General features: G+C 33.6%; 1 protein-coding gene across 2 annotated transcripts in view; it reads right to left on the bottom strand.

Annotated features, from left to right (window-relative positions):
* The window catches only part of LOC138713658 (THUMP domain-containing protein 1), a 28329-nt gene extending 13299 nt beyond the window's left edge, over nucleotides 1-15030 (bottom strand). Inside the window, exons 1-4 of one of the 2 annotated variants that reach the window (XM_069845924.1) lie at nucleotides 14704-14844; nucleotides 10620-10708; nucleotides 8085-8274; nucleotides 6288-6394 (exon numbers count right to left, since the gene is read on the bottom strand). In XM_069845924.1, coding sequence (XP_069702025.1) covers nucleotides 6288-6394; nucleotides 8085-8274; nucleotides 10620-10643 — 321 coding nt within the window. In that variant the 5' untranslated portion in view covers nucleotides 10644-10708; nucleotides 14704-14844. Of the gene's footprint in view, nucleotides 1-6287; nucleotides 6395-8084; nucleotides 8275-10619; nucleotides 10709-14703 lie in introns of both variants that reach the window. The other variant, XM_069845923.1, reaches the window with a different exon arrangement.
* Nucleotides 15031-15246: the final 216 nt, after the last annotated feature.

Below are 15246 nucleotides of genomic sequence, written 5' to 3'. Positions count from 1 at the left end.
ACAATGAAAATGTTTAAGCTTTCGTAAATTCAGTGAAGTTTTAATTTTAATCTAAAAAACCTCTTATTTAGCACTGATATTATTTCGAGCTGAAAATTGAGAACTAAATTAGTTTCCAAGTTTTTGCAACAAACTTGGCCTGAAAGACTGAAACATCTGACAATACTATGCCTGGACTATTTAATTCTTTTAAAATCATGCAGGTATTCCGAACATTTTTCCACCTACTTTCACCACAGAAGTTTCAATAAATTCCCCGTCAATGAATTGTTTAGACATAGCCATGCATGCCTGAGCGATCTCAAAAGATAAAATGTAACCGTAACTTGTAAGGACTATGTATCAGTATTTTGCTTTTTTGTCAGATTCTGTAGATGTTGTTTCTTCCAACTGACTTTTGAAATCCATTAACTGTTTTCCGCGTTAACAACCTTAAATAACACTAAAATAATTCAGAATTCAGTTTCTTCAGAGCAAAATATGATAGATCATTTCTTGCAGATTTTCCAGAGTGAAACTTTAAAGTTTGAACAACCGTATAAAGTCATAGTAATCATATTTGATTGTGACAAAGGGATATATCTTTTAACCAGATCACACATTAAAATTAAAATTAAAACTTCACGGAATTTACGAAAGCTTAAATATTTTCAACAACATTTTCTCAAAAGCACACATATACCTCTCTGCTTCTCATTCCTTCAATTGTTTTGATCTGTACAGTACAGAAGATTGATATGAAGAGACCAACACTGTAAATCACAGCCCCATCTTTCAGCGTTGGAGGGAAGTTAAAAAGCACTTCCGGTTCGCGAATCAGTAAATGCCAACGAGTTATATACTATAGAGAGGCAGTATACCTTTGATAAGCACTCCCTGAGGAGGCTGGCGGTACCATGGATCGTACCAAACAAAACATGGTGATCCATAGTACCGCCAGCCTCCGCAAGGAGTGCTTAACAAAGGTATACCACCATGGACTCTGGTATACCACAAGCAACGAGTTATAATACTACGGGAGACTTCGAATAATTAATCCAGGTGTCTCGTAGTTTTCAATTAATACTTTATTTCATAATCTTGTATGATACAGTTTCAATAATAATATTTCACAACATATTTATTATTATTATTATTATTATTATTATTATTATTATTATTATTATTATTATTATTATTATATTTTCGGATACATCCATATTTAATTTAAACATTTCGCTATTCTTTTTGTAAAAAGTTGATTTATAAATAAATAGTGAAGTAATGGATTTCTAAAAATGTCTCATTCCCTTGGATTTCAATTAAATGTACCGTAAATCGTAATATTCCTTTCTGGATACAGGTTGCATTGCCCCAGAGAATTATAAGATAAGACGGACTGAGTACAAGCGAAATATATATTTAATAAGTTTGTACAATCAAGAGTTTAGTATTTATTGTGTTTATAGGGCCTACACCAATTTTCTTTTTATTAATGCATAGAGCTCTTTTTGCTAACAAAGAGGAAAGTCAGCACTTGCATCACACACAATTTGTCATTACTGCATCAAGTGTAAGAACAGTTTCATTCTGCAAAAGACTCTGCCTAGTTGTGAGACACATGTGAGATCAATATTTGTTTCAAATTATAATAGATTACATGATGTGTCCATCACGCGAAAAGAAGTGCAGCGAGTTGTGGCTCCTGTTGTTTCTGATAACAATGTTAACCGCAAGTATCTATCATTTCAATAAATGTGGTGAGTTATGATTATGAGTAACTTTCTATTAGTATCATTCTTTAATTTTTATGTTGCATGCTAAAAGGTTATTTGTAATTTTAATAATTGCAGTTTTCAAAAAGTCCCTGTGTTAATTACATTTTCAAATGAACTTTTGTAAATAATTATTGGATTTTTTTTTTTAATTTTCGCCACCAACTTTCCTATATTTTATTCCTATTAGTTACATACGTTGTCTCTCTCTTAAAATCACTTGGTGAGCACTGTATTACATGATTTTATATTAGGTTAGATTAGCTGTAAGGTAATTAAATTTGTAACGAAGCCAAAAATTATGTATTTTTCTTTTGTCAAATACATTCATCCGTCTTTAGGTGCTTTGGTTTGGTTGCATCGAGTATAGCTTGTCATTTAATATCTGGGCTATAAAACATAGGCCTACAGCTGTTATAAAACGTGAAGTTTTGTGTGTATTTTACTTTTTACTTATTAACATAGGCTTAACATGTAACTCAATTTACAATAATACTAACTTCATCAGTCATTTCCTACAACATTCGAGCCATGCCCCTATACATCAATTTTCTCATCGTGGAAGGACACCTCATGAAGGATATTAGGTTTCTCAGAGCACTAGTAATGATTGTTTTGTATTTGAATTGAACTGACCTAATAAAGCTGTTGCAATTAGGTCCATTCATTACAAAACATACTGTATCATATGAATCAGTTCATAAAGAAAGGGCATCAGTCACATTTTTTTTTTAAATTGAGTTAACATTGAATTTCCCATCTTGAATGTTGAACACATCGTTTTACCAAGAAAAGAAACCAGTCCAACGTTTCTTTCATCGTGATATTGTGATAGGAAAGTGAGCATTTTGTAAAGAAAGGACATCGGTCGGGACTGAAGCCCTACTTTTATGAAACACCAATAGGGGAACTGGGTGTTCTTCGATTAGTGTGCTGCTCTTCATTTGTTTTTGTTCCATGTATAAGTGTACATTGTTTTGAGGTGTTTTGGCTGTAGCACTGCATCGATATTGTACACTGAAGTATTTTACTATCTCTCTTCTACACAGCTATAAGACGAAACCTTTTTTCCTGACTGCCATTAGCAATTCTTTAATGTGACAGTAATGAATGACAATCGTGTTGAACATAACGAATCAGGAGGAAGACGACAGTCTGATCCATTAGTATACCAGTAACATCCGTTCAAGAACCATATTATTTATGTTAAATTAATGTCAACGTTTTTGCCATTCATAACAACAAAAAGAATACTACCAAAATGTATCTGTACCACAAAGGGAATGCACAAAAGGTCACAATGAGGTATGCTGTATTCTCATGGATTATATTAACAATGATGTCTCCGCAACTGCCTGAAGAGTTTCATATTTATTCTAATAATTGCGGGGGCCAAAATAAGAATCACGCCCTCTCCAGATATCTTTGCGCACAGACAGATACAGAAAAATTTAAAAAAAAAATTGAACACTTTTTTCCCATTGAGAGGCCACAGCTTCATGCCGTGTGCGATCGGGATTTCAGTATCATTAAGAGGTCACTCAAAAGAGTAGATCGTCTGTACACAATGAAAAACATAATGTGGAGGATTATTCATAGCTCTAATAATCTCCAACAGTTCATTGTCAGACTCCTGACACATTAGATTTCAAAATGTGATGGTCTCAATTTTATTCCAAGACTGAAGTTTCAGAGGAGACTAGAGGTAGAATGGTCCAGAAGACAAAATTCATTTTAACATTCACTCCTTTTCACATCTTTCTTATAATTCAGAGTTCAGAGTGTTATCATGGCTAGGACATTCATTGATGACCTGACAAGAAGCACTTTCAGACTGGATAATACCTCGAGCCGTGTGGCATAATTTCCAATAGACTGTGAGTACCCAGCAGGAAAGGTACCCATTAAGAAGATGAAAGTCGATGATCTTAAGAAACTGGGCGAATATATACCTGATGAGCATCAGGAGTACTTCAAGGATCTTACGTCTTGGCCTACTGTGACGGGGGGGAAAATGAAGATGATGATTAGAGGAAGACGACATTTTTTGTCTCTCTTTTCAGTACCTGTTATGTACCTTGAGACTAGAAAATATGTTTTATAATATTAAGAACAATGCTCAAACATTATTCTGTGAACAAATAAAGTCTGTATAGAAATTCTGAGTGGTCCTAAATAATAAATAGTAAAGCTACTCAATTGTAAACGTGTTTTATAAAGAAAGGCCATCAGTCCAAAGCCCAAGAGATTAAAAAAAAATCAGTAAAAATTCAACTAATTATGTTAAATTCATTAAACATGTTCAGAGGAATCCTAACGGACATTCTGTATTTGATGTTAACCATTTTTACATTTTTTATTGTAATAGTAAGGACTCCAGATAGTTTTTCTTCATTTCCCACAACTCAGTTAAAATGGACTGAAGTTCTTTATTTATGCACCAATTCATATGTAAAACGGAAACGTCTGTGTCCTACTATTAAAAAGATGCACGTTCATCATAATCCTAGCCCTACTCAACAGCTAGGCATGGATTAAACAGACAGATGTTCGGACTACATACACTGAAGTAGTAGGAGAGAAAGGAATGTATCTTTCAGAGCAGTGTGCTCGGATGTAAACAGGGTGCAACAAATTTCATGTTTAGAAATTCTGGAATGCATTCCCAAACACATCCTGCATCAATTAAACCTAACATACCTAAATCCAAATTTCTATAGTTTGGGGGTAATTGTATAGCAAAGTTTGATATTTTGGGTTCAAATTATCGTTAAATAATTTATATAAATGAGACCAATTTAGACGATTGAAGAATTTTCTACCCTTTTCCATGAAAAAAATGTTAGTGCAAACACTCGTGACGCCCCACTTTGATTACTGTGATATTCTGTTTACTGACCTAAGCGTTACTTCGGCGCAGAGACTACAACGTGTTCATAATATGTGCGTCCGTTTCGTCTGCAATATTCACCGGGCTGATCACGTAACACCATCCCTCGAAATGTTGTCCTGGCTCCGTCTAGAAGATCGTAGGAAAATCCACTGTCTTTCCCTTCTCTTTCACATATTGCATTTCTCCACCCCTGTCTATCTTGCGTCTCGTTTTCAAAATTTATCCACCCATCATAACCTAGACACACGTTCACAACACCCTTCAATATTATCCATTTACTCCCACCGAACATCCTCATATTCATCTTTTTTCACTGTGGCTGTTCCTCGACTTTGGAATTCCCTACCGAGTAATGTCAGGGACTGTCAGACATCAAACCAATTTAAGAATAGGCTAACGAGATATTTTTCTAATAATTCTTGTTAACAATAATAGCTGTTTCAAGTTTCTCAATGTTTAATTGTTATAAATATCACAGATAAATATCTAAATTATCTCATTATTATTATTATTACTATTATTATTATTATTATTATTATTATTATTATTATTATCATTATTATTATTATTATTATAACTATTTCTTACCAATGTTTATTATTGTCACACTAACATTAGTTACCCAATTTTCATTATTTACTTTCATGTTGTTTTATGATCTAGATATTAATGTAATAACTATGTAAGCAAATGTATTTAATTAGAATTAGAGTCTGGCTGGGCGGAAGAGAAGGCCTACTGGCCTTAGCTCTGCCAGATTAAATAAATAAATTATTATTATTATTAAGCCATGTACTTTATTATTATTATTAACATCATATTTTAATAATACATAACATTATTATGATAGGAACATTTGACAGACGGAAGAAAATGTTATTAAAATTCCATGCGACAAATGTTTGAGGCAAAAAATATGGTGGGGAGAGGGGAACTTTCTCTCCAGCACTGTACTATCAAAGAATTGTTTCAGTGTACATCTACGTATGTGTTCAATGCATAATCCTTGTCCACCTCATACTACTCAGACGTCTCTTTGTTTGGAGATTATTTCACAGGAGCTCGTGTAAAGGGGGTTAAGTCAAATTGTAAGGTATGTAAACTTCTTTCCTTTGGTACTGAACAAAACCCCTTTGTCACAAAATACGGAGTACTGTAACTGCATCATGGATGGAAGAATGATTTAACCCCTTTAATACAAGAAAAAAGTAATTGTGGAGAATTGAAATCTGTACTTATCCCAGTTTAGCAAAATCATTCTTAACCCCCTTTACATGAGCACCCGTGATTTGTTCAGGGATAATATTGTAAGTTGTTAATCCAAACTGTCCAACTTGAGCTGCGATACAATTATTCTCAGCTCTGCACAGATGTGAATTGGTAACAGATTGGATGATACGAGGGTTATTCTTTATTAATTCAACAGCATTAATAATTCTGTTCAGTAACTGTTCATGTATGTCAACTCTTGTACATAAACCATTCCCTTCATATCAAACCACAAGTAATAATTCAATGATGTTAGATTGGGTGAACTAGATTGTCATATCAAAGAGCAAGGAAAATTACATGAAAAAATAAGGGCAAGCATAACTTAAAAACAAATTATATACGAAATTCTGGATTCATGAAATATTTACCTTGCAAGTAGCTTCAATTGGCAATAAGCGCAACAGAAAACGTGTTTTTTGTTTCCTGGTAGCCTCTAGATCTTTCATAATATGGTGTACCAACTGGACTGGTTCTTCTACCTAAAAGACAATAAAAAAAGCATTATTTTACGTACAGACAGGGATGACATTAATTGAAGGTCCTGATTACAATAATTAACATGAAACAAGAGTCACAATTAAAAGAATGCTCTCAATATAATTTTACAAAGCTATTAATATTGGTACTTTTTGTTGTAATTTGTCAAATCCTTTTCAAATAGTTAATTTCTACCTGCCTGAATGTTTACTGAAATGAATACACAATTTCTTTCAGACACGAACCCATACACGAAATTTCTTCTTTTCATATGAATAATTATCAATAGGGACCGGATTTTTATGTAATTACATATTATATTCCTTTCAACCTAACCGTATATAAATAAATCTTTGCAAATCTTGTAATTACCATTAATATATTCAAATTTGATATTACATATTTTAACATATTTACCCTACATTACATATTATGGCTTGGTATTACATCAATCTACATATTTAGGAGTTTCATTCATTTTTACTTCTCTAAACAGAAAAAAAAAAAAATTCTGCTGGAGAATTCTGCCTACAATTTTAAATACACAGATTTAAAAAGCCTTTTTACCTACCATAGAAAATATATATTTCGGGACGAAACATAATGTCCTTAGTTCCAGGGAGTAATAGAGGCACTCACCCCATACCGCCCACTGTAAATATGAGTGAACACCTTTCTTATACAACTATCTTGTACTGTAAAAATCACTTAGTAGCATTGTCTTCATGCAGTGGAGTGGGACAAGGGCGACATGATTTGTCTCAAACTATAATTGTTCTGCAACCTTACCCACCCTCTTCCTAATCCTTCCAGGGAAAACCCGTGTCAAGTCTGACATGACCCGCAATAAAGCAGCCGACTTTTGAAAAGAAGCTGAAGTAAAGGAACAAACTGGAAAGATGTTGAAAGATTAAAATAAATAGCTTTCAGGTTATTGCTTGACCTCTTTACTTTAAATTTAGTATACCTATACGGAAATAGGATTTTCCTTGCAATTAGAAAGTATGGTTCTCGGCTGGAATAATCTTACCATTCTGAATGAGACAGGAATGTCTTTTTCAAACAACAGTTTGTAAATACCTATGGTTTGAGGTTTTAGTAGGTACTTTGTTTCTTACAGGGAGCAGCTAAAATGCATGTGTCACACATCTCCTCTTATTTTCTCCTAATCCAGTAAAGCGAAACAGTACTTGCAGTACTGTTGTCATTCATTTTACTCAGTTCTCTAGTTTTAGTACTTACAGTATAAAGTACAAGTGAGTTTATCTACTGTTTTTAACTAACTAAAATGGCCCCTGTATCTTCAACCCTAACGAAAAATATAAAATCATGAATTGCGATGGATGAAGCTTTCAGTACAGATGGAAAATAGTAATGTGTCAAGTGTGCAGTAAAAAAGTCAGGAGCTCTATGAAATCACAACTGGAGAGTCTTACCTATCCTATACCAGCCAGATATTGATATTAAATATTTTCAAGATTTTACATATTTTGGTACATATTCAGCTTATTTTTCTTACATAAATATGTAAATATTTCACACCTTGATATTGCATAAAAATCCGGTCCCTAATTATCAACATGAAAAATGGCTGAGAAAGAATACTGTGAATTCCATTCTTGTGCTTATACTAAAGAAGCAAATGAGCCAATATAAACAGCAAAGAACAAGACTTGACATTAAAATACTTGCGGTGGTTTGGATGAATAAGCAATTATTTGCTCCTGATTCCACAACCTGAAATCTACGCATATTTGGCAATTTTTTCCGTTCAGCTTTCAGCAACTTCAATTCCTTATTCAGTGCTGTCTCAATATCTTCTTCTGAGTCAGCATCGTTTTTTTCTGGAACACTACACACAGAGGCATCTGCACTGGCCTAAAAAATAAGAAAATAAATATTCAGGTAAACATTGAAAGTTAATTGTAGTTTCAAAGGTGATAGAACAAAACTGTCTTTCAGTTAGGCTCTAAAGAGTCTCAAGCATATCCCGAACAGAATGTACAAAACATATTTTAAAATTATAACAAAACCAGAATTTTTAATTATCCAAGAAGTTACAGTATCAAAACCTTGTTAGAAACACCTATCATAATGTTACTACTATTTTCAATTATTTCTGTTGGTACTACTTAAGTCTACATGTTCACTGTTATTAAATTTTATTTGGTGAAAACGATATTAAACTCTTTTCAAATTGAATTTCGAAAATCTTCATACATACATTTTTATATCAAGCATGTCCACAAAGTGAGTTCCAATAGCAAATATTACCACTGCACAATTTTAAGAATGTGTGCAGAGTTCCTTTATCTGCTGACAAGCTATTGGGGACAATCAAGTGACACAATGCTTGGTGTGTTTAAAACGTTCAAGACAATCGAGCAGTCTACTATTTGTCAAATGTGGTCTTATCCATTACTTGAATGCAAGAAATATGAAACCGACAAATATTTCAATAACTAGGGGAGACTGTTGTACCTTTAGCATAGTGTACCCTTGAACATTTTTTGTTTTTAAATTTTTGCTGCTACCTAGAGGATTCAAAATGAAGTAGATTGTAGAGAAAGCCGCTAAGTAACTCTGGTCATAGTTTAAGTTTGATTTACTGCAAAGTGTGAGTTCCGTGGAGAAAAGAAGTTTTTTTAGTACCAAAAGTAAACATTTCGTTCATTGGTTATATGTTTTCTAACACAAAACCAGATTGTATTTGTTAATATCTTTCAAGTACGGTGTGTTCCCTATCATCTGGTGAGTAATAACTATGGCCCAGATTTTTCGAACATGCATATGCGCATATGCAAATGCATATTTTGAGGGTTAGTGCATGTTCCGGCATTTATTCAGTTTATGTATGATTAATTATCTGACATTTCTGAACGAACTGTAAATCCAGTAATGAATTTGTATGTCGGACATCACTTGGCACCACAATAGCCTTCGTATTTCAAGTGAAATGTTAACGGGACCATACTTCCTGTCTCACAATACATGCAGATAGATGGACGTAGCAGACCTTTTTCACAGAAGGAATTTCTTACATTCCTTTCTCAATGCAGTATCAACTCAAAGTTTGTGTCAACAGGACAGCAGGTGTTCATCTGCTGACTTGTTTTTCATCTACTAATAGTTTATGCGGTGTTCTGTAAGATTAAACTAAAAATGCCTAAAGATAAGTCTACTAAATCCTTTTTAATGTAACAGTGGATTTCAGGCAATAGTGACTATTCAAGTGATGGCGATTTAGTGTATTGTCAAGTATGTGAGAAGACTGTGAAATGCGAGAAAAAGTTTTAACTAGAATAGCATTCGAAAACAACTGCACATCTCTGGTCAAAACAAAAGAGTAAGAACACGCAACAGGTACTTTTAACTCAGGCGAAATCACGGTCTGCAGTTAGTACATTTTCCACTGACTTTTGTAAAGCTTTTGTATGCAGAACATTCCACTGCATAAATTAAATAATCCACATCTACGATAATTTCTTCAAAAATATTGTCTTAGAGGACACCAGATGAATCCACTCTTAGAAAAAATTTACTTTCGCTACATGCTTCTATCCTAGATTCAATACAGTCTGACATAGGAAGAAACTGCATATGGATTTTGGTTGATGAATCAACAGATTCGTGTGGCAGATACATAGCGAACTTCACAGTAAGTAAATTATGTCCAAAAGAACCCAGCAAATCTCATTTACTTTCATGCAAAGTGTTAAAAAAAACCAACCACAGTACAGTTGCAAGATTTGGTTAGTGCATATTGTTTTGTTTTTAGTGCATATTTTCAACATGTTTAGTGCATATTTGCATGCATATTTTAGGTATTTCAGTGCATATATATCCGGGCCCTAGTAATAACATATTTTCATTTCCATGATTTTTTCGAATCTCTAGTTTTGGGAGCCATATTTGTTTAAAAGTGCACCTTCTTGTACCTTTGAACACAAACATCTTGTACCATGGAACATGTTCCAAAGTACGCGATACTATCGGTTTTTGTTTTTCTTTTATTTTAAGATCATGTCACGAAGTAAGTCTGGAGTTAAGAGGCCCCCAATTGATCTGGATGCCTTGAAGAAAGCTGTTGAAGCAGTTATTGCTCCTCCAGGAAATAACATCTCAATCAGAGAACTCTGGTTTATGACGGCAAATACATTTTAAATATGATTGTCAGTTTTTACAGCTATATTCCCACCTATATTCCATGTGTTCCAACTTACAAGAGGGCATGTTCCCAGGTACATGAACCTGTTGTACCTTTGAACACATTACATATCTCTTCATTTTATTTTTTCCAGCCTTAATAGATCTGTAAAACAGGAAAATACATACAGGAAGTTGTAAAGGAATCTTCAATAATTATTTCAAGCATTTTTTCATTTAAAAAAAATTTATTTCTCAAAATTAAAAAAATAAATAAATAAAATGTAAAAAATGTTTAAAGGTACAACAGTCTCCCCTGTAGCCTATGAGGTGTATGGAAAATATGTCATTAAATGATTTAATGGTAAGAACCTTAATATTGCAGTGAAATTCACAATACAGTCCTGGACTGCATAAAGATACTTATTGCTGGAATTATCTAGTTTTAGCCTTCATGATGTGTATCAACAATGTTACTTAATTTCGTGCTATAATTTCCATAGCTTCGTGAAAGTCGATGTTGAATACAACATGTTGCTGTTTTCTAATGAAAGGCATTTGACAATAAAGTCATTTGACCTCTTGCACTCCAATATTTTTCAAAGATATTATCATGACCAGCCACTGAAGCACAGATTTTGAGGTGTTCCGAATCCATTTCTTGGTTTGAGTTGCACAATGGGCAGTTAGGGGACTGATATATTCCAATTCTATGCAGGTGTTTGGCCAAACAATCATGGCCTGTTGCCAATCTAAATGCAGCTACAGACGATTTGCATGGTAAATCGGGAATTAACTGTGGATTTTGATGCAGAGAGTTCCATTTTTTCCCTTGGGATTGTGTTATCAAATTTTGTTTGTTAAAGTCTAAGTATGTAGATTTAATAAATTTTTTCACAGAGTAAAACGTAGATTTAGTAACAGGTCTGTAAGTAGCAGTGCTGCCTTCTTTGCTAAAGCATCCGCATTCTCGTTTCGTATCCATTGGAATACAATTCTTTTATTGAGTGATATTAATTGAGAGGTTGAATACAACATACAATAATAAAGAACAAGTGACTACAGAAGATTGCATTTTAATATTATACATGAATGTTTGATCGTATTTATTTATATTTTTTTAATCAATTTAACGTCCATTTGCACAATTTTAATGTAGCCTATGTTTTTCTCCTGGTTATGAACGTTAAATGTGCAAATTTTGACACATATCGGTCAAAGTATGTAGATTTGTATAGAGAACATACAAACATATATACATAGCCTACATACATATTAAGATGAGAAATTTACTGACACTCCTGTAAATGCTGGAAAAATATGTTGAAAAATTTAGTAACAAATTTTTCAAACTATGAGTATATAATCACCTAAATTTCAGAATTTTCTGTCTTTCCAACCCATCTTCCAGCATTTTACATTAAGCAAATTTTTGTTATACAGACAGGACTTCAATATATATATATATATTTTTTTTTTTCAAGTGTATATTTTCACTCTATCTTTTATTAGATATGACACTTGAGTAGGGACTAAAAAGTTTCATTCTATTACATACATACTATGTACATACATTATTTTCCGACATTATTAATTTTTTATGTTTCTTGTGCACAATTCCTACATAGTGCAATCCACTTGCAGTCCACAATATTTAAGATGGCCACATTTCTGTAACTGGTAAACACAGAGTAGAAAAACTCTGGATTTATTCATTATTCATATCATACTACACATACAGTGAAACCTCTCCTTACAGACACCTCCAAGATACGGACACTCCTCATATACGGACAGATTTTTATGTCTCAACTGAAATAATGTAGAAATAATGATAAATTTAACTCTCGTTTATGGACACTCTCAGACACGGACACGGACAGCTGTTTCACAGTCCTAAAGCTTGCTTTACCTCCTGACTGTGGACAGAATTTGGATTTCAAGACCTAATGTGTTACAAAAATGGAAAATATAGTTTTGAGAACTGTACAGAAATCCCTTAACATGATAGACGACAATAAGGGTCTTGTAGGCTACCACTAGCCCAGCTGGCTACCCCTTGTTAGCTGAAAGCGGGTGGATAAACAAAGTCATAAAATTTAACCTGTCTGACGGGTGCAAGGTTTTCGCAATCGCGAAATTGTATTAGACACATGACAGGGTTAGTAGGATTATTCTCTTCACTTCAATCAGTTGTACTGTTTAGAGAGACATGGCACCTGAACGTAATGGTTAAATTGAAAACTGTAAATTACAGTACTGCATAACTGTAGACCTAGTATAAAATTGCATGGCGCAGTACTGTATTTTTCTTTTTCGGTCTTATCTACTGTACTTCAAAGTTGCAAAGAATTTGCTGTAGTACAGTAGACTGTATTTAATATTAAACTACAGTAATACATTTCATTTGAAGCGTGAAGGGATACATAATACATATTATAAATTTACTGTTAGATTGGGAGTCTCCCTCCCTATAAAGGACACCTCTCACATGCGGACAGATTGTTACGTCCCTTCGGTGTCCGTAAATGAGAGGTTTCACTGTACTTAAAATATCAACAAACTTAAAAATAGGCTGCCTCCAGTTTTTTTATAAATCTTCAGATTTCACATGGAATGATCCAATAAAGATTTGTTACTGAAGATTTTCATTTAATTACAGTATCTTACTTACGTTCAAAGCTGCCCTGCTCCATATACTGCCAGTAAAAGATAAGCATAGTAACGCTATTTCATAGTACTTGTACTAAAACCGTTTGACCACAAATGTTTTTCTCCATTATATTACTGTGCTAATCATTTTACCTCATTAAAGTTTTGTGAGAAAACTGACCGAAAATTGAGTTACCTCTTGACAAACTTTGAATATTTCAATGTCATATCTCTCAGAGTAAAATCAAGCTTGGATCTCTTTTAATTACTGGCAAAATGTGGATCTCATATTCAAAGGGGGAGTATTTTAAGTAAACGATGTCAGTCCCTTGTTTAAGGTAAGCCATAAGTGAAATTTGGACCAAATTTGATGAAAATTCAATTTTTTGTTTTAAGTCTTAAAATTATTCCATACTTAAGAAAATGCTAAGAAAAAAATAAAATAAGTTCAAGTGGGCAGTATGTGTAAATGGAGAAATATGTACCAGTATACTACAGTCTGAAGAAATGAATACTTTAATAATGTGAAAAGAGCTGAGGAGAAAAATGGGTATGGTAATGTGTTATGCATACACTTTACACCAGGCTTACTCATTCCGTGCAAAACAAAAGCAATACCAAGAACATAAATCGTTTACCTACATAAAGAAACAAGCTTCACGTAACTTTCTCCCTAACAGAGGACTCCATTCGGTATTTCTTTACAACTGCATTACCACATTAAGGTATAAATGTATTTAAGTACTTGGCTTCTACTCGAGACGTAAGTACCGTAAACAAACGAAAAATTGAGTGCCGACATTAAGTTCGGACTGAAATAAGAGTGGAAATTTGCTATGATTTGGATCCAGATCAGAAGTACAGGTAGACGGAATCGCTCCGTCGGGGTGGAAGGGTTAAGTGCCAGGGAGGGAAAATTAATATAACTCATTTCCGAGCGTCTCTATACTGATCACAGAGAAAAGGCGAATTTTCGAAAGGTCGAATCAGTGACAGGTTAAGTTAATTTAGGCTTTTGGTATGCCTTACATATACTCAATACTGTCTAAGACAGTCACTACCTCATTCAAACCCCTCTCTTCCATGCTATCCCGTAGTGTCTATGATGGTGGTAATGGTGCGGGGGGGGTGTCCTAATCAGGGGCGTATTTTGCGGGCTACCGGGGCTATTTTACCGGCGGTAGCCCAAGGAAATTACAAAAGAAAAAGTTTATAATATAACATAATGTAATAATTTTGTATTATTAGTTTTACCATAGTAATTAAAATTAAAGTAATTGTTAGATATATTTTGTGTAATAATAGGGTCAGCGGTAGCCCAAACCCTTTAACCAGTATACGCCACTGGTGTCCTTGCTATCGGTCTTTCTTTCGTAACGGTATTGTAAAGATATACATACATTCCATTAACGAAGTAAGCTACCGAACCTAGCTACTTATTTCGCATAATTAATATAGCAATGCATCTGAAGAGTGGCGTAAGCAGGAGCGTAAAGAATTTTCTTCTACCTTTTCTTCCCCATACAAGTTGTCGGCATATTCATTGAGAATATTATACGATTCTCTAACACAGTCTTTTTCTCTATTATTGCATGTGCACAAAAATCCTTTTAACCCAGGTTTCAAAACGAATTCTCTCTTCTTTTTCATTTTCTGTGCATTGTAAAAATTGGATTTCTTTCTCTTTTGATATGAACTCATTTCAATATTTTATACAAATTAACAATTGCATCACAATTCGAAAACCTTTTAGTATAAATTTTTACGTCACTCGATTTTCTGGTTTCTCGATTACACAAGCTCGATAATTTAGACAGTGTCGCCAACACATAAATTGTATCCCCCGTCAATACAACACCTGGAAATCCGACAGAATCCGTCAAAATTTAAAAAAATGACACACACACACACACATATATATATATATATATATATATATATATATATATCTTGTTTACCAATCACAATAATAATTCATCACAATCTAACTTGATTACAAGGAAATCTGAAACAGTGGATAATTAAACATTGTACCACAGTCTATTATATACA

This window comes from Periplaneta americana, chromosome 14 (assembly GCF_040183065.1).
Source record: "Periplaneta americana isolate PAMFEO1 chromosome 14, P.americana_PAMFEO1_priV1, whole genome shotgun sequence".
NCBI classification, from domain to species: Eukaryota; Metazoa; Arthropoda; class Insecta; order Blattodea; family Blattidae; genus Periplaneta; species Periplaneta americana.
This window is presented reverse-complemented; position numbering and strand designations above follow the sequence as displayed.